Source organism: Neomonachus schauinslandi, chromosome 7, assembly GCF_002201575.2.
Source record: "Neomonachus schauinslandi chromosome 7, ASM220157v2, whole genome shotgun sequence".
NCBI classification, from domain to species: Eukaryota; Metazoa; Chordata; class Mammalia; order Carnivora; family Phocidae; genus Neomonachus; species Neomonachus schauinslandi.
Genome location: NC_058409.1, coordinates 32405524 through 32425350, shown reverse-complemented (window position 1 = coordinate 32425350; position 19827 = coordinate 32405524). Strand labels below are relative to the sequence as shown.

General features: G+C 38.5%; 1 protein-coding gene across 3 annotated transcripts in view; it reads right to left on the bottom strand.

Moving 5' to 3' along the window:
- Positions 1-370: 370 nt before the first annotated feature.
- NDFIP1 (Nedd4 family interacting protein 1) overlaps positions 371-19827 on the bottom strand; it is a 73089-nt gene continuing 53632 nt past the window's right edge. For all 3 annotated transcript variants that reach the window (XM_044916734.1, XM_044916735.1, XM_021701930.2), the window contains 6 exons: positions 18498-18628; positions 15147-15234; positions 14109-14233; positions 11692-11758; positions 8743-8848; positions 371-1445 (listed from right to left, as the gene is read on the bottom strand). In XM_044916734.1, coding sequence (XP_044772669.1) covers positions 8745-8848; positions 11692-11758; positions 14109-14233; positions 15147-15234; positions 18498-18628 — 515 coding nt within the window. In that variant the 3' untranslated portion in view covers positions 371-1445; positions 8743-8744. The remainder of the gene's footprint in view (positions 1446-8742; positions 8849-11691; positions 11759-14108; positions 14234-15146; positions 15235-18497; positions 18629-19827) is intronic.

Sequence of the window (19827 nt, the reverse complement as noted above, 5' to 3'; positions counted from 1 at the left end):
TGAGAAAAAGAGCAAAGGCAAGGAACATGCAGAAAATACTGGAAATAAATTATCTAAGATTATGTCTGAAAAATGAAGCATGATTAGGAATTCTGGAATAATTTAAGATCTCTACAACTCCTCCCCCCCATTTAGTCCATTATGTTTTGCAGAACTAATTTTCACATACATCTTCAGGAACATATTGAGTATAAGAGAAGGGAACTTCTTGTGCTGAAGAAGAAAAAAAAAAAGAAAAAAATTGGCCCCAAACCAATTTTTTATTTAGTGAGTAATTCTGCATGAATCTGTATGAATAAAGATTAGAAAAAATTGCCTTGGCAATGAACAAATGCAAACCAAGAAATTAAACACTAATCTACAGCAAAAGTTGCTACACAAGAGACGTTTATTAATGTTCTGTTGTATTTACAGTTTTAACATAGCAAACCAAGGTGAATTACCACTTGGCAGAAAGCACATTATTCTACGTTTATAACTCATCGGTTTCTGCTAACACATAGTAAAAGCAAGTAGTACTACAGTATGTTAGGGATCATCTCAAAAGTTCCAAACTAATTCTTTCCTTGCTCCTAAGTACCTATTCCCCTCCCTACTCCAGCCCTTGGCCTAATCATCAGGAGACCAGCCCCCCCCAAAAAAGGGGGGGGGGAAAGGGGGAAAAAAGGGGGGTAGGGACTCTAATCACACAGAAAATGTCAAGAATTGCATTTTAGTAATTAAGCTGCATTTGCCCTTGTCCTTTTTATTTTATACAGTGACAACGCCTTTACAATTTTTTAGATTCATAACACAGAACAATAAGGTACTGCAAAATTTAGAATACAGACTATAAAAAATTAATGCTTATTATTTACCAATTAAGAACAAATTCTTGACCACACCTTAAATGTATTTTGCACTATGATTTTGCTTCCAGGTGTTCACACTACAACTGAATAAATTTCCAGGTTAATTTTAACAGCAAGTATGAATTATGTGCAGAAATGCAGTCAAAACAAAAGTTTTAACTTTTGAGAAAACCCCTTTAAAATGGCCAGCATTATACATATCTTACACTAAAATACTTAATTCCAAGTTCATTTTGAGATGGAGGATGAATAAAGCAAGACTGCCCCCTACTGACTACAGGGACAAGGCTCATGCTATTTAAAATGACTACAAACAATAGATAAGGCATTATTAATACATCACATACTTGATTGCGAGAGCTTTTTCAAACATTAACCACTAATGATTCAATGACTACAGAATTTTGCATTAACTATTAAAATTTTACACCTAGGAACAAATAAAGAGAAATGATCTTTTTCAACAGTACTTTTATTTTTTTAAAGCAGGTGATTATTCCTCTGTGTTCTGCATCTTGATTCACTTCCTGCAGGTGTTCTCTTGCTTCTTCAGAGAGAATTCATAAACGCAGGAAGGCCTTTGCCAGAAAACATCTGCCAGAGAAGGATATTGAATATTGAAACTCTAGTTAGCTTGTTATTTTGGCCAAGAGAAGGATGTAGTCACAAAAGAAAGCAGGATGTTTGGAGACACAAGAAGTACATTTTAACATAGCTTTAAGATTACTATACACTGACATCATACTATTCAATAAACATCAAAATTTCAGTTCTTAAAGTTACCAAGGACTCTAGAACTAGGAAGAACTTGAATGCTTTCTCTAAAACCCATGAGGCCAGGAGTCTCTCTCTCCAAACTTCCTCACAAAAGAATGAAATGCAAATACCACTTCCTTTACCCTACACTTAACCTTCACAGCAATGACTGTAACTTGGGGGCTATGACACAGTAGAATCCAAGTGCACAAGTAATTTTCCTGATACACCCGAAGCTACTGTTTACCCTGCCAATTCTGTCAGATTTCACACAAAGATGATTTCCAATAAGGATGCCAATGATGTCATGCTGTACTCAGAACATGGCAAAGTTAAAAGACTACTGTAAACTCATAGGTATCACAGATATTTTTTTTTTTTTTAAAGATTTTACTTATTTGAGACGGGGGAGGGGAGATGAGTGGTATGGGGGGACAGGGCAGAGGGAGAGGGAGAAGCAGGCTCCTCACTAAGCAGGAAGCCAGATGCGGGACTCAATCCCAGGACCCCGGGATCACAACCCAAGCAGATGGCAGACCCCTAACCGACTGAGCCACCAAGGTGCCCACACATAAAACTTTTTTTTTTTTTTAAAGATTTTATTTATTTGAGTGAGAGAATAAGCAGGGAGAGCTCAGAGGGAAAGGGAGAAGCAGACTCCCCGCTGAGCAGGGAGCCTGATGTGGGGCTCGATCCCAGAATGCTGGGATCATGATCTGAGCCAAAGGCAGACACTTAACCGATGAGCCACCCGGGTGCCCCAATACTTTTTTTTTTTTTAAAGATTTTATTTATTTATTTGAGAGAGAATGAGATAGAGAGCATGAGAGGGGGGAGGGTCAGAGAGGCAGACTCCCCGCCGAGCAGGGAGCCCAACATGGGACTCGATCCCGGGACTCCAGGATCATGACCTGAGCCGAAGGCAGTCGCTTAACCAACTGAGCCACCCAAGCGCCCCCAATACTTCTTTTTAATCAACTAGGGGAAAAGTCTGTATTTTGGGACATGTATCTCAGAAAAAAAAGTTATAATGTCCATATATTGTAAAGTCCAGTTTTCACTCCAATACTTTGAGGCATTTCTGTATTGGTATAATTGTTTTGGTGTTCATGGAAATAATGGGGAAAAGTATAAGGAACTCCTGATATTCATGCTAAAGAAAACCACTAAGGAGATACATACTACTTAATAAATATTTGAGAAACTACCTTGTGGTACCCTGCACCTACTACTATGTAGGTGGATGGGCTACTACGCAGGCCCTGAGCTTACTTTTCTGCCTTTCCAAATTCCTGTAAAAGCTCCAAGCAAACCTCTTCTAACTTTTCTGATTAGACAACTGCATCAATCTTTAAAAGGCTGACAAAACGCAGAGGAGCTACAACAAAAGAGGAAATCAACATATGCTTTCTTAAACTGTTAATATTCTACCAGATCCCAAATTCAGTAGGTATTCAAGGAAACCAGTACCACTGACACAAGAGCAACTTTTGTTTAGATTGAGAGACCTCAGGATGTGCAGGGACAAAGACATGCAAACACAAGGAACTTGAAAAACCAAGAAGCAAAAAGAGTATTGGCAGACCGATGTCAGATGGAGGTTTCTGCCAGAAGGCTAGACTTAATTACAAACTTAAGTAACTTCAATTTTAGCCGTTTCCATGAACAGAAGAAAACTGATGTAATTGTTCCTATTCAGCAAAACACTAAAATTTGCACAAACATATGATGCAGTCCAGAAAACTATCTGGCCACTTTCCTTAGACCATGCTGCTTCCCCGGCAGTGAATTAGCTTTAATAGATCCCTCAAAGTCAGAGCCACCCAGAGAACATTAAAATTCCATTAAGAGCACCTAGACAGGTGAGTAATGGGTGATCTCAATCACTGTACAGACTCCAGGGGAAAACGACTGCTAGAGAGGCGCTCACTTCTCTCTAAGACCTGGAGGCCTGTTCAGATGGACTTGACTCACAAATTGTTACAAAAACAATGGAGGCACACAACGGAGGACAGAAGGGTTTTAGGGACTGTGGGCTTCATTAGTAAACTGTAGATCAGATCACTTCAGAAACAAAAGGAACCAGGAGCCCAGAGATCATTTAATTTCAAGAGGAAGACAACCATGTCTTCCTGAACGTTATGTGAATTTTTAAAGCAAAAATTCCACTGAAAACATTTCTACTACCTAGCTACTTTATAACACAGTCCAATAAATCAAACTAACTTGAGGTGAACTTCCTTTAATAAATTGAGAGGTATTAGGAGGGGGAAGACTATAGAACGGGAAAAATCAAAGCATTTATCACCATATGGGGGAAAAATTTAAGTATCTGGTGTCTATTAGGTACAGCTCACCAGGTCAGAGGAATCATTTAATTATGAAGGGCCCTATCTCATTAACGTCAGGGCTTAAAAAACTTTCTTTCCTCAGGGCGCCTGAGTGGCTCAGGTCATGGTCCCAGGTTCCTGGGATCAAGCCCCGCAGCTCCCTGTTCAGCGGGTAGCTTCCTTCTCCCTCTCCCTTTGCCCCTCAGCCCCAGCGTGCAAGCGCTTGCTCTTTCTCTATCAAAAACAAAACAAACAAAAAAACACCCCAAAACTTTCTTTCCTCCTCTTTCACAGGTAGTTAAAATAACAGAATTTAAAATCTACTGTGCTTCCTAGGTGCAAGTACTTTCGGAGTAGTGCTGGACACCACGCTCCAGCCGCTGCAGCTAAACCCTCAATTACTTGGCAGCATCAGAGGAAGTGGTACTCCACGTACATTTACTTTCCAGTTAGCTGGTAAATAAGAAAAAGTATGAACACTTTACATCTTGACCATTTCAGATAAAGAGGTTTCTAAAAGGGATCCGTTTCTTTTAAACAATACAGAAGGAGCATTTGCATTTTGTTCTTCTGTTTCCTCCCAGTCACACACTTCCTGATGCTGCTGGGCCCACCTCTAGCAGTTCCTTTTGGCTCTTCTTGCTATGGGATAGGAAACCCGATTTCCTTTTTAAGCTTAAATGAGCTCCCGAAAGGGAACCTGAAAGCGGCCCCTAAGATAGTAGTACATGAGCTTTAGTGTTTGGCTTTTGTAACAACTACTTTAGCTGATTAGAAAGAGGGCTTTTGGGTCATTTCAAGGTTGGTTTGTGTGTACTGTATTTTGGGTCACCTGAAAAGAAAAGTCGCTATTCTCAGACCTCTTTCCAGTAAAATGCCAGATCGTAGGACAGCATGGGAATTAAGTTATTTTTCTGTTATGGCAAAGCTATTTTAAAAGTCCCTACCTGTGTCTTTCTGGCAAAAAGTAAGCCTACAGCTAGCTTTTAACTAGTGACAACTACATTAAATGAAGTAAGAAGTCTCTATAAAAGAAAATAAAATCTTCATTCCTTATAAGATGGTTGGTTAGCACAACTTCAAACTAAATTAAGTTTCCTCTGACTTAGAGAAACATTCTACATTTGGATCTAGATGAACAGTTCTTACCCCTGTCAATGGACAAAGGAAAATCAGTCCCATGGGATATTATGGTTTTTCAGATTCACTCTGGGGATACTGACGATTAGTAAGGAAGTCATTAAAATTCTAAATGCTGCTCTAAGTCCCCAAACCCCTAATTTAGAGTGCTGAATCCTCTGGGCATGTCAGAAATTATTTCAAATCAACTAGAATACCAAAGTCAGACAGAAAAGGAAAGAAAACTATGCTCTCCAATGGGGATGCTCGAAATTTCTGACAACTCCTAAAGCACAATAAGCCTTCTGACTCCAAAATACAAAGAATCACAGGCCTACAATGTCCCTCCACAGCTCCATGAGCATTAGTACTAAGGACTGCCTACTTCAAATCATAACCCCAAATAAAGACATTTCAGAATTTTTAAAAATCCAAACAAAAAATAACAATTTTTATAAACAAAAGCCCCTCAATACAGTCTCTAACAGTATAGGAAAACTGAGAAGTTCAGGCTTTCTCCCAACCTGGCTATTATTTGTTATGTATTAGAAACAAGATGACAAAGTGATGCCTGGATGGCTCAGTCGGTTAAACGTCTGCCTTCAGCTCAGGTCGTGATTCCAGGGTCGAGTCCCGCATTGGGCTCCCTGCTCAGCGGGGAGACTGCTTCTCCCTCTGCCTGCCACTCCCCCTGCTTGTGCGCACTCTTGTGCGCGTGCTCTCTCTCTCTCTGACAAATAAATAAATAAAATCTTAAAAAAAAAAAAAAATGAAAAGAAACAAGATGAGGAAGGTGTGCAATCCCCTAGTAAACATCAAAACTTCCTTCTAACTGAAGAATGAATAGACAGAGGTGTGATCTCAGTCCATTCAGAAATTCAAAGCTACCACTTGACTAGATAAGGGAATCTATTATTTTTTAAAAAGAGAAAGAAGGGGCACCTGGCTGGCTCAGTCCGTAGAGCATGTGACTCTTGATCTTGGGGTTCTAAGTTCGAGCCCTACATTGCAGAGATTACTTAAAAATAATTTTAAGATATTAAAAAAGAGAGAGAGAAAGAAATCTGTCCCTCAGGATATTTTTGGGCACCAATGTATTAGGGGAAATCTATAGGTGATTTTGGTACCCTTTGTAAGAAGGGGAACCATGGCAACCCAAAAGAATTAACTTTTGAATTTCTGGTAGGTAAGAGTTAAACCTGAGGCTTAGAAATAATTACCAATTATAATCAGATATGGAGAGGAAAGAAAAAAGATGACAACAGTAACTGCATAAAACTGCAAAGAACATCGGATAAGTCTCTTATTAAAGTTAGGATGTCCTAGACACAAAGACACATCATGGGCATTAGGGGCTAGACCAGCAATGTCAATGTCCACCTGTGTCCTAATTCAAATTCAGGATATGCCACACACTTTTAAACATGCAATAAAACATTCCCCTTCTCAAAAAAAAAAAAAACATCAACAGGTGTGGTAATCTTGATGACTAAACTTTTCTTTCAAATAAAATACATACTCCCTTGAAGAAACTTAACTTTAACCAACACAAGCCTAAGTTCTTTGTATGCTTTAACTTTTGTAAGAAACGCCTTATGAATATACTCCACTATGCGGGTATCTGAGCTCATCTATCATTATAACCTTCTGTTACTTACATAAGAATATTTAATTATATATATAAAGTGCTTAAATGAGTGCTGAAAAATATTATCATACCATGCTTGAAAAAATTTTTTTGTCATATTCGAGAAGTTCTCATCATATTATTCTGTTGCTTACAAACTTTTAATGCTGTCCCCCATCACCTGGCAAATTATATATGGCGGCTACTTTCTTTCCTAGAAGCACACATCCTGATACCACCACGAATCTTCAAAACTGAGAACTCTACTCTTAGCATATGATTACCTACACAAACTCTTGACCACCCAGCAGAAAATACAGAACAAATTAATGTTCATGAAGGGTCAGCCTTGCAATGAGCCAACATGTCACTGGATTTTTAGGGCTGCTCTATGAATTCTATAGTTCCATTGCAAATGGGCTTAGTACTCAGTACTTAGATACTTAGTACTTAGATATTTGAAAACACTGTCTCAACCTGGCTTTTCCAGCCTTGACCTTCAACACTCCTTTATGCTACAATCAAATTGTTGTCCCTTGAGCAAGCTCCATTCTTCCTTGCCTCTATTTACACTCTTCACTCTGCTTCAGGTGATTCTGAAATCTTCCCCACCCCATCCAATTTTCATTAGTAGAAATTCTACCCACCACTTAACCTTCATCGCAACTGGTACACCCTTTACAAAACCTCGTCTGATCTTTGGGGGGCGTCTGGCTGGCTCAGTCAGTAGAGCATACGACTCTTGATCTCGGGATTGTGAGTGTGAGCCCCACACTGGGTGTAGAGATTACTTAAAAATAAAATCTTAGGCGCGCCTAGGTGGCTCAGTCGGTTAAGTGTCTGCCTTTGGCTCAGGTCATGATCCCAGGGTCCTGGGATCGAACCCCACATCAGGCTAGAGCTCTTCCTTTTTGTAGCCAGTGATATAAGATGAAACCAGCTCTGGGGAAAACCACCTAGGAATAAAATCAGGGCTTAGACTTCTGTTCTAGCGAGGCAGGGGAAAAGGCCCTTTCCCCTTCCTTTCCTTGAGTTTGACCCTCATTACCACCAGAGTGGTAATATCAGGTTATGAACCTGAAGAAGAGCACCAGGAAAGTCTCCCTGACTAATTCTAAGAGATGGAAGCCTTGGTGGGCTTGTAAGTAAACTAGACAAAAGGAGTTTCTTTTTATTTATTTGACAGAGAGAGAGAGAGAGACAGCGAGAGAGGGAACACAAGCAGGGGGAGTGGGAGAGGGAGAAGCAGGCTTCCCGTGGAGCAGGGAGACCAATGTGGGGCTTGATCCCAGGACCCTGGGATCATGACCTGAGCCGAAGGCAGACGCTTAACCGATGAGCCACCCAGGCGCCTCGACAAAAGGAGTTTCTAAAGCAGCCAATGGTTTCTTCACTTTGGAGCTCTGGGGTTTAGGGGATCTAATTAAAGCTCAGTGATGAGGCCTGAAAGGCTCCTTCCCAATCTTTCCTCCGGAACTGGTACAGTAAGCAGTGGCTTCAGGATTCAAGATTCAAAGATCTAGGACCCCATAGTTGCAGCCAAATATCCTACCTCCCTGATGACTACACTAAGACTCCTGCGTCTTCTGTATTGCCAGAACATGAGAAAACGTTTTCTCCTATGGCAGTTTTTCTAACTTGCCCTTTTCAACAGCTTTTCATGAAAACACCCCTTACTAAACTAGAAACTGCTAAAAGGCAAAGACCTTAAGAAGGCTTCTTTACCTTCTCTGTATTTCCTACCACAGGAGGTATACTCTACTCTGAACCTGAATAGCAATCTGCAATGTATCACGTGATTATACTAGGACTAAAATAAAGTTTTGGTTTTTATTTTATTTTATTTTTTAAAAGATTTTTATTTATTTATTTGACAGAGAGAGATACAGCGAGAGAGGGAAACAAGCAGGGGGAGTGGGAGAGGGAGAAACAGGCTCCCTGCTGAGCAGGGAGCCCAATGCAGGGCTTGATCCCAGGAGTCTGGGATCATGACCTGAGCCAAAGGCAGATGCTTAATGACTGAGCCACCAGGCGCCCCAAGTTTTGTTTTTTTTAATACCTTTAATAAATAAAGAGAACTCTGGTCCTGGGGAGATTTGAGAAAGTTTCTGGCATCTTCCGAACTTTTGCATAATTGATAAATCCTCTGAGAAACAGGAGAAAGCCTGATTTAAAAAAGAAAAGTCAAGAATGAATTTATAGTTTCCGTATTAAGTCCCCTCCCCAAAAACATCCCTCTTGATAGCACTACTTTATCATTTTTTCTGCTAAAAGCTATCAAAACATGAGTAATTTTCTCCAAAACTTCCAAAGGATTTCCATTTCTCAATGAGAAGACATAATCTCAAGAGCCCAAATGAAACTCTTTTTGCACATTAAGAATCTAATTGATCTAAAAGGGAAATAAAAAATAAGATGGAGTTAAACATTTACATTTGGCAACCTGAGAAGCATTATCAAAACCTACCTTCTGGGTTCCAAAAAAGTATTTCAAGATAATTAACTCCAAATAAATAAATAAATAAAGGACAGGTTATAAAATACTTTTCTCAAGTCAAAAAAAAAAAAAAAACAAGTGCACCATCCCTTCGGGTCATGGTATTTTTTTTCTGTCAACTGTACATAAGCTGTCCACTAGATGTCAGGATCCCCTTATCCATTACAATTCTTTTTTTTTTTTTTTTCCTTTAGCACCAATTCGTATATTCTCAACTCTGAACTCTATTTCTCTATTTTTAAAAAATATAGACAAGTAGGGTACACTTGGCCATTTATTTACCAGACACTAAGGGAGTTAAGACTAATTTTGTGTATCTATGCCAGAAGCTACACATTCACAGTTGGCACCTCTTCTAACAATCTGTGGGGAAGGTGATGTGCCCCCTCCAAGGATAGCTCACATGCTCCTGGTCCTCCTCCTTTAGAGCTGGTGTCTGAGTCTTAAGAGGGCTTTTTAAAAACACCTTCATGGTGATGTAACTCACATACCATGAAGTTCACTCATTTAATGTATACAGTTTACTGGGTTTAATTTTAGTATAGGTATGGAGCTGTACAACCAAAACTATTATCTTTATTTTAGAACATTTTTACCACCCCTAAAAAAATCGGTACCCATTCAGCGATCACTCCTCATTCCCACTCTGTTTGGTACCAAAAGCAGTAAGTGGCTATAGAGCAGGGGTCACCCCGTTAAGTGCTGGGTTGGGGAATCCTAGTGAAATAGAGAACACATAACCTGTATAGAGGGGACACCTACAACTCAGCTCTAGTCAAAGGGTGGGTGCCATGTGGAAATAGAGGCCTGTTTTGCTAGATGTTCCAATTTTTAAGAAAAGTAAAAAAAAAATTCAGACATTTTATGTGGAAACTCCTGATTTTTAAATGATGGCAGCTAATAAAAAAAAACCTCTGAAAATAACTGTGGAACAAACTAACCACAACTCCCGGCTAGATGTAGCTCACAGGCTGCCAGCTTGAGAGCTCTGTGTGGCCCTGTTCCTTGCAACAAAACACCCCAAAATTGGTTCTTTCTGCAAGAGAAATCCCAAAAATGACCCAAACACTGGGTCCAAATGCACAAATGATATCCAAAGCCTGTTTTTTTGCTTATTAGTAAACAGTAAGACAGAAAGATCAATTAATAACGAGTATTATAATTTCCCATGAAACTTCAATATAGGAAGACAATAAATTCATTAAGTTTCTTTAAATAATCTGTGCTGTCAACAATCAACCTGAAAATATGCTTAAATGGCTCTCCTTTGGTCCATTCAGGATTTGCTTGGATTTACGCTAGGGGTGGTGGGGAAGGAGTCAGCCTTTTTCTTAAAGATACAATTTTGAGAATAAGCAAACCAAGAAACTATTCCTCCAAAGTAACTCTTCTTTGGGGCATTTTTATCATTAAGTGTCTCAATAATTAAGGAGGGGGGAAATCATGATTTCTCTTTCCGTGGAATTCCAATGACTATCAGCAGAGTAGATGATGTTGTTGGAGAGGTTGGGGGTGGTGTGATTTAAGACTTGTATTTTCCAAGTAAAATTTAGGTTCAGTCTATCACCATAGGCAAAGCAGGTAGGTCTACACTGTACTAACTAGACCCAATTAGCAGCATTGCCACCAGAGATCTTAATTATGGAGGCAACAGGAAGGCCCAAAATTGGAGACAGGAGCAAGTGATATCACAGAAGCAGGGCGAAGCAATTATACCATCTTTAACAGCTACAGGTTGGCCCTGCTATAATTCCATAGAAATGGCAGCAGGGATGGTGGTCTGTTATTGTATCATATAGATTTTCTATACAAAGAATGAAGAAGCCAACACTATCCACCCCAATGTTCATTTCTTTGCTTTAACATGTCTTGAAAGAAGAGATTTTAAAATAAATACTTACAGCAAAGAAGATAATCTTAAGATGAACAACCTGAAATGCCTAGCATATTTTTTTTAAAAAAAAAGGCCTCCTCCTCATTGCAAAATCATTCTTATTCTCATCAGTATTGAACTAAAGAATTCTGGAAGCCCAATAATGATTCTCCCAGAAGTTATTTCTAGCAAGGCTATACATTTTGTTTCCTGCTAACAGATCCAACTGAAGATTGGCCGCATACACTCCTGACTAGTTCAATTGGTTAAAATATACCTATGAACAATTTGGGGTGGAGTTTGTGAACCCTTCTGTGGCAATAATTCTCCAGGGGAAAAAAACTCATAGACTATAAAGTCATCTTATTAGTGTGGTCCCACTGGTCACATGGGAAACCTGAGAAGTATATATGAATGGGTTAGGAAAAATTCGACCACCACTATGAGACGTTTCATTAACATGCACGTTATTCTAATGGTGATGACAAACTAATCTTTAAAAAATATTTTAAAAATCATACTTATATTGCTAATCTCTTACTGTATCATAAGCAAGATGAGGGAGGATTAAAAGTAATTTTACTTCTAAAATTTAACAATTATCTTTTCTCTCCTTTGTCTATGTTAAAAGCACTTACCTAAAACCAGGAACACCCACCAGAGCCAGTACTGACCATCAAAATATCCAGGGAAATAGGTGGAAAACTGAAAAATAAAGCAAATTAGTTTATAGTAGTTTAGCGGGTAGAAATTCACATTTTAACTTAAGGGCACATAAAACACAAGACTTTCATACACTAATGCTGTCATTTAGCTCTCACAATTTTTTTAAGTGGAAATATTTTATATATTACTGACTTGAAATGATTATCATATATGCAGATGTATTTCCTTTCGTGGAAAGTCAATCTCAAAATACAATTCTGGCTTTATAGACTCTTTGTTTTGAAGTTCTCTGATCTATTTATTTATTTTTTTTTAAAGACAGTCTTCCCCACGTAATATTCATCCTTCTAGAAATACGGGTTTTGTTATTTAAAGATTTTATTTAAATTTATTTGCCAGAGAGGGAGAGAGAACACAAGCAGGGGGAGCTACAGGCAGAGGGAGAGGGAGAAGCAGGCTCCCCACTGAGCAGGGAGCCTGATGCAGGGCTCCATCCCAGGACTCTGGGATCATGACCTGAGCCGAAAGCAGATGCTTAACGACTGAACCACCCAGGTGCCCTTAGAACTATGTTTTGATGATACTTTTACTTTGGTTGCCCAGTGCCAAAACCAATTATTTTGTCCCGTTGTTCCAGGTACGCCTTGACCTCGGAAGCTTTATCATGTACATCACAATAATCCCATTCCTTTGCCAAATAATGGCACATTCTGACCAATGGCAAGTGAGGGCTGCTGAGGTTTTACTGCACTTGGAGAGCAAAGGAAGAGAAGAAATTGTTTTCTTTCTTCTGTTGAGCACGGCTGTGCTTCTGCCGTGATGCCTGAAACTGCCATAGGCGTTAGAACCCTGCCGGAGGGACAGCTGTACCAACCTGCTGAGCAGAAGCGTCGATTATCCCTAATGATGTCAATGAAACACTGATTTAACTATCCTCCACAGCAGGACTTGTTTCCATGGGAAATAAATTTTCCCCACTGTTTTCTAAGCCATTTTGAGCTCAGTTTTCTGTTACTCCCAGACAAAGACATCCTAATACGAGTTGATTCATTCAATTCAGTTTTAACATTTTAGTCAGCTTAGTGAAAATTTTAGTTAAAAAAAAAGACTGGTGGGGTGCCTGGGTGGCTCAGTCATTAAGCGTCTGCCTTTGGCTCGGGTCGTGATCCCAGGGTCCTGGGATCGAGCCCCGCATCGGGCTCCTTGCTCCGCGGGAAGCCTGCTTCTCCCTCTCGCGCTCCCCCTGCTTGTGTTCCCTCTCTCGCTGTGTCTCTCTCTGTCAAATAAATAAAATCTTTAAAAAAAAAAAAAGACTGGTAACTAATGTTATCTGTTTTCTATTGGGGGCTTTGATATCCAAGAGTTTAACACAGTTTGTGCACTAAAATACAGTATATTATTTCTTAATAGAATAACAATTTAAGATTTAGAGAAGGAATGAAAAACCTTTTTAGGGCTTGGGTTCCTTACCTAAGTCCATGGCTTAGATGAGTATGTATTAGCTGCCTGGGGGAAAAGCCCATAACTTTTAACAGATTCTCAAAGGAACTCAGAATCCTATGTGTTAACAAGGTTAACAACTGGTTAAAATAAATAAGTAAGTAAATAAGTAAATAAATAAATAAATAAATCTGAGAAAGTCCAGTGGTCAGTCAACACCCACTAATTAGTTAATAATGCCAATATATGATGAATACATTGATTTTTATCTATTAAGTTGACAAAAGCAATAAACTTACCTGAAATCACAGTACACTTTAAGAGACTAGATCTTTTAAAGTATAAATTACTTCAGCAATTCTGACTACCTGATAATTCCCAAATCACTGAAGATTTCTAATACACTTTAGAGATAAGGCCCCCTAATGGAATAGCACTTGGTTAAACAGTTTCAGCTTCCAAACATTTTGGCATAACCAATGATACTACTGATAAACAACCCTGGAAAGGAGGGGGGGGCGGGGGGGGGACAAAGAAAAAGAAAGAGGGAAGAAGAAAGACCAAAACTTTAATAGAATTAATGTGAGGAATGCCTGTTTGTGATGAGACACCAAAGAAGTGCTATCTTTCCTTTTTTTACAAAAACAACTAATTTCAGAACAAACACATATTATCATATCATAAGCATTAAAAGCAGAGAAAGCAACTTGGGAACAACCTGTAGGATAGATACCTTGGGACGACCAATAGTCACTGGATTTAACTATAAACATGCATGAACCACCTGCAAATGACTTAGGTTCAACTTCATGAAACCAGAACAAAGACAAACCTAAAATCATTTTAAACATAAAACTAATGTAAAAAAAAAAACCAAAAAACCAAATAGTCAAAGTTATTCTACTTATTGTTTCTCTACAGGGTCTATCTTTTCTGGTATACAACTTACCCTAACAATCAGGATCCACTTAATTAGAGAGAGACCAAATCCTGAAATGGCCCCATACCTTCCTGCAGCTGAGGTGGTCAGGCAAAAAGACAGAAAAAATCCAATCCAGTTAAAGAGGAATGCCACTGTAAAGGCAGAGAAGAAAAAAACCATGTCAGACATGTCCTGTTACCCAAGAAGGAAGAGTGATCTCTACACTTGCTTCTGCTTAAATGGCTTTTCCAAGGATAAAAGAGAGCCCAGCCCAGCCCACCCACCATAACCCTTGCCCTACCTCCCCAAAACATCCATTTTCTGTCTTCTTCCCAAAAACAAACAAGAAACCATCTGCTCCGAATATCAGGTATTACACTATTATGTCTGCTGCTATTTACTTTCAAAAATGCCTTAACATTCACCAAACTGTATACTTATGACTTGTACCCTTTATATGCTACACTTCAGTAAATAAAATCTGATTCAAGTTATTCATCCCCCTACTTCTATGAATTCTGACAGCTTACACAATGTTACCACTAAAGTACTACGTTTCCTTTATATCTTATCTTTTTAATATAGGAAATTAAAAAATGGCTGCTCACTTCTAAGTGACACACATGGAAAGATGAATGCAAAATAACGCCGAGGAGGTAAAAAAAATTCAGTTGACTCTGATCTGTCAGAAAATAGAAGCATGCAAAAAAAAAAAATTCCATCAGACTAAGGCCTTTAATCCTACTCTACAGGTCAGGTATGAGTAGGAGCAATGCTAAGGATCTTTGCAGACCTAAAAGATGAGGCTCAGTTCATGTAAAAATATAGCATCCCCAAAACTGCTTCAATTACATTTTCTAAAGATAGTTGTAGAAACAGAAGACAAACAGAAGGGATAATAAGATAAAAGTGAACTAAGCTCTGAACATCTCAGTAAAAGGCATCAAATAAGCACAATGTATTAAAATATTAGCTCACCTAGTCAATTTTAATTCAGTCAGATTCACCCATAATTCAAAGCACTCCAGTTTGTGGGAGGTGGCTCTGCTATGTGTATTTACTTACTGAAAAAAGTTAACATGAAAATCCCATCATTTCCTATCCTCAGCTGGTCAGCATCATCAAAGTCATCCCGACCCACAAAATCCTCATCCTAAGTGAAAAGAAAAAAGAATAAGGTAAATTCACAATGAATCATTCATAGGCAAATGAAAGGCATCAAAAAAAGTAAGGCAGGGGATAAAAATGAGTACCAAGGAGAAAATTTACTGCTTTGGCTCAATTCAAAACTATGAGCACTGAGGCTCAGTATGTGTTAAAAATTTCATTTTGTCTTTTAAGTAAAAGATCTAATTAGAGAAAAAAAAACTTCCATCTCTACAGTTTTCTAAACGAATTGTTCATTTTATAACCCAAGTTCTTTAACAATGAGCTTCAAAAATTATAAAATTCAATGGGAAGTATTAACTCATATATATCTAAAGCAAAGATATATATATATTTGGCTTACGTTCTAAAATCACTAACCCAGGGCCTGCTGGGGGCCCAGAATATTAGTAATCCAGGACCTATGAAGGAGCTCAAATGCTTTATGAGAAAAAGGACAGCATGATCACACATGAAGAGGCTATAGGGCTACCCACTGCTCAACTCCATAACCATTTGTTCACATTAGCATATAGGTCTGAAACAACCTCACTTCCAAGCTTATTAGCAGATAGGATCCTTTCCATCCTAACTTGAAAACATAATACTCCAAGTCTAGAAGGAACACGATCCTCACCAACATTAACACCCACATATGTGGCTCACCTTTTCAACTGATGTAGGTTATGTGTTGAAATACTGAAAAATATATGAATATACACTCACAAGTAAAAGTCAGATTTGTACACAGTCCAGTGAAGATTCCCCAAATGAAAAAAAAAAAAAACAAAAAAACAACTTCAGGGACAGTCCAAACTCTCCCTACACAGACAGAAAGGGGGCTGGGAAGGCCATAACAGGTCCAGGGAGGGGGTACTAGAGATAGGAAAGTGTCAGTGGCAGCTTCCATCTCTAACTTAACACATTTCTTCTCCTGTTAGAAAATTCTTATAAGAATGTGTTTTTTTTATGTTTTTTAAAATACTAAATACCCAGTTTCTGACTTCATATTAGGAAAAATAAGGCTTTGCCTAATTAGACACTAATTGGTTTTTTGCATAAATACTCAAAGATATACTACAAAAGGACATGGAAGTAATTTCTAGTTATACTGCAGGTGCCTTCTAACTGTTCTTCCTGTCCTTGGTATCTCTACTACTGGATTACTCCTACAAATTGTTGCTCGGTTAATGTTTCTAAAATACCATACTTGTCTTATCCCTGCTCAAAAACTTTGAAAGAGTCTGTGTGACCTACATGTAAGTCTAATTGCCTCAGCCTTGCATTCACAACATTCTACAACCTATAGTCTGGTCACAAACTCCTTGCTCAAGCAAAATCAATTACTACATTCACAGACCCTACCCCACAAGGGACTGGATTCACATCTGCTTTCTGCCCTTCTCCCTCTGGAATGTTCTTTTTTTTTTTTTTTTAAAGATTTTATTTATTTATTTGACAGAGAAAGACACAGCGAGAGAGGGAACACAAACGGGGAGTGGGAGAGGGAGAAGCAGACTCCCTGCCGAGCAGGGAGCCCGATGCGGGACTCGATCCAGGGACTCCAGGATCATGACCTGAGCCGAAGGCAGTCGCTTAATCAACTGAGACACCCAGGCGCCCTGGAATGTTCTTATCCATCAAAACTCAGGGCCCACTTCATATCCCATCTTCCCCACAATCACACAGTAAAAAGTCACAGCTCTTAATGCTCACTGCACTTGTACTGCTGCTTAGGTATTGGTATTTGTGGGCCTTTTCCCCAGCTATATTTAAGTGCTTGTATGTAGGAGTATTGCCTCACTCAAAGTTTTCTACCTATCCATTGCAAAGCACATAGCACACTGTATAAAAAAGTGGCCTACACATGTTTGCTAAATAATGTTTAACAAGTTCCTAAATATGTATACTTGTCAAATAAAAGTATTCTAAGGAGTTCTGCTATTAATCAGAGCTGATCACTTCGTCTATTTCCATGGGACAGTTACCATATAGTCTAATAAGACTACAGAATACTCACAGGATTATGGAGTCTGGAATATCTGGGTGTGACTCTCACCTATGCTACCTATTAGCTGTATGAGTTTGGGCCAATTATTTAATCTCTCTGGCCCTCAATTTTTGCATCTGTAAAATGGGGATAATATAATCTCTACCTTGCAAGGCTATTGTGAAGACTTCAAACAATATATTGGAAACTGAGCACAGTACCAAGCATGTCATTTGCTCCCAATACATGGTTATTACATTAAAACTGTTTTGCCCTTAGACCATAAGATCCTTGAAGGTTGCTAGTTTCTCCCTGGCACCTCCAAGAACTGAGCACACACCACCATATAGGATCAGCCTAGACCGGGCTTATAAACTATTATTTCTGCCAAGCAGTGGTTTCAGAAGCCCCATCACTCATAGTAGGTGTGGTGTGTAAACAGTCTACTACCATAAGGCCTGAACTTCTGGGGCCTACGCCATTGCACTGCCCAGGCTAATCTTCTGTTTTTGTTCTTATCATTCACTCTGGTTTCCTGCCAGGACTCGAGTCTGGAACCCTGACTGCCCCACATTCCTAGAGAATGGATCCTACTGCATCTTTTCCCACTATCTGGCCTAAGGCCCTACCTACATCCCCTTCAACCTGGATGAGTATTTATGAAACCACATCTAGTCACTTGCAGATCTGACATCAAGAACAAAGAGTGCCCCAAAGTCTCCTCCTGGCTTTCATCACACCCAGTGCCCCCTCCCATGAATCAACATCAGGCCAGATGGGATCTGAATTCACTATGTCCCCACAGATGGAGTGGTCTAGAATGCTGCTGGCATGAGGTTCATCGAGACAATTGCTGGGGCCCTTTTATAAGTTTAATTCTACAAAGTTGAACTTATTCTCTCTATAGATCTCCCCAGCAGCTATCTACCTAATACCAAAATAAGTGTGCAGAATCAAGGCAAACAGTGTATTTGCTAAATCAGACCCTGCTCTAAGACATTTCAGTCACGGCAGGAAAGTTGAGAAAATGGTTGTAATAGTAGAGATACAGGGAAAATAAGCTGGCCTGACTAGTGATTTTCTGCTGATTTGTACCTTTTAATGCATCATCTTCCAGAAGAGGTAAGAGTTTGTTATCCCAAAAGAAAATGTACTTGTTTTTAAAAATTAATGTACTTCTACTAATCAGTACAATCATAAGGAATACATCAAAAGTGAATAACGAAAAGAACCTAATTCCCATCAAGCAGCCAGCAAGTAACATGGTAAATTGGACTTACTCTTCCAGGAACCAAGGGGATAGTAGCTTCAGCCTTGGTTCTCTCAGCTTCATCGTAGCTGGGCAGTGTTGTTGCCACATTGTAAGATGGAGGCTTTGGAAATCCACACTCATCTTTGTAGTCAAAATATGCTGCAGAATAAAAAGGAAGTCACAAATATCTGACCATTAGCTAAACTAAGGAAAAATAAGATTTCCACTAACTCTGGCAAACAAAAAAACAGCTGTTCCTCTAAGAGTACATATAGAATAATTGAATCGAAATGTTTATGTATGAATATGAGATTGAGAATGATTTTTAAATTTATCCACCTTTCAATTATTTAAATTTATTCATTTAAATCACTCTGCCTTCCCTTCCAAGTGCCTTTAAACACATTTTCAACTGTTATATGGTATGTTCACGAAAGGTATTTAATATTAATAGTGGTATAAAGACAGCATTTAAGCCAAAAATACCTCACCTGTGTGTGTGTAAGCTGTACCATGGTTTCCTCCCATTTATAAACAGGAAAACCAACTTAATAAAGAAGTTAAAATTCATTTCTCACAGGTTTGTTTTAGCATTTTGATTCTTCACATTAGTTTTACCATGTACTGTTTTCTATGATGTGCCTAAGGTAACTAATTCAGTTACAGAGCCATTATTTATTTGAATTAAATCTTTCATTTCCTCTTTTTAATGTTGCATCTTCATTCTCATTAACTCCTATTATAAGAAACTCAATATTTATTAGAAAAGAGCTATTTAAAAATGTATTAAATTTCTGCACAATTTTTAAAAAACAAGGATTTTGAAAAAAAAAAAGTCTTATAGTTCATCAAGATTAACATTTTTCTTTCTTTTTTCCCTCTGGTTAATTGTAATTAACTTCCAATTTTACTGTAACGTATTACTGAAATCATGAATCAATACAGTTCACTTCATTAACAAAAAAAGAAGAAGAAGTCTATTGTACTCGCATGGGCAGAAAAAGCATTTTATAAAATTCAACTTGCTGATAATAAAAACCCTTAGCAAATGAGGAATAAGGGAAAACATCCTTAATCTGATCATAAGTCTCTATGAAAAACCTAGAGTAAATATCATAATTGTAAATTTTTAAGTTTTCTCCCCTAAAATTAGAGATTTAGACAAAAGTGCCTACTCTCACTACTTCTTATCAAACATTACCTGAAAGGTCCTACTAGTTGATATAATATAGCAAGAAAAGGAAATGTAAGACATAAGTATTAGAAGGGAAGAAAATAACTGTCCTTAATCATGGATGACATGATTATAGATGTATCAAACCCAAGAGTATCTATAGACAAGAATTAATATATGAATT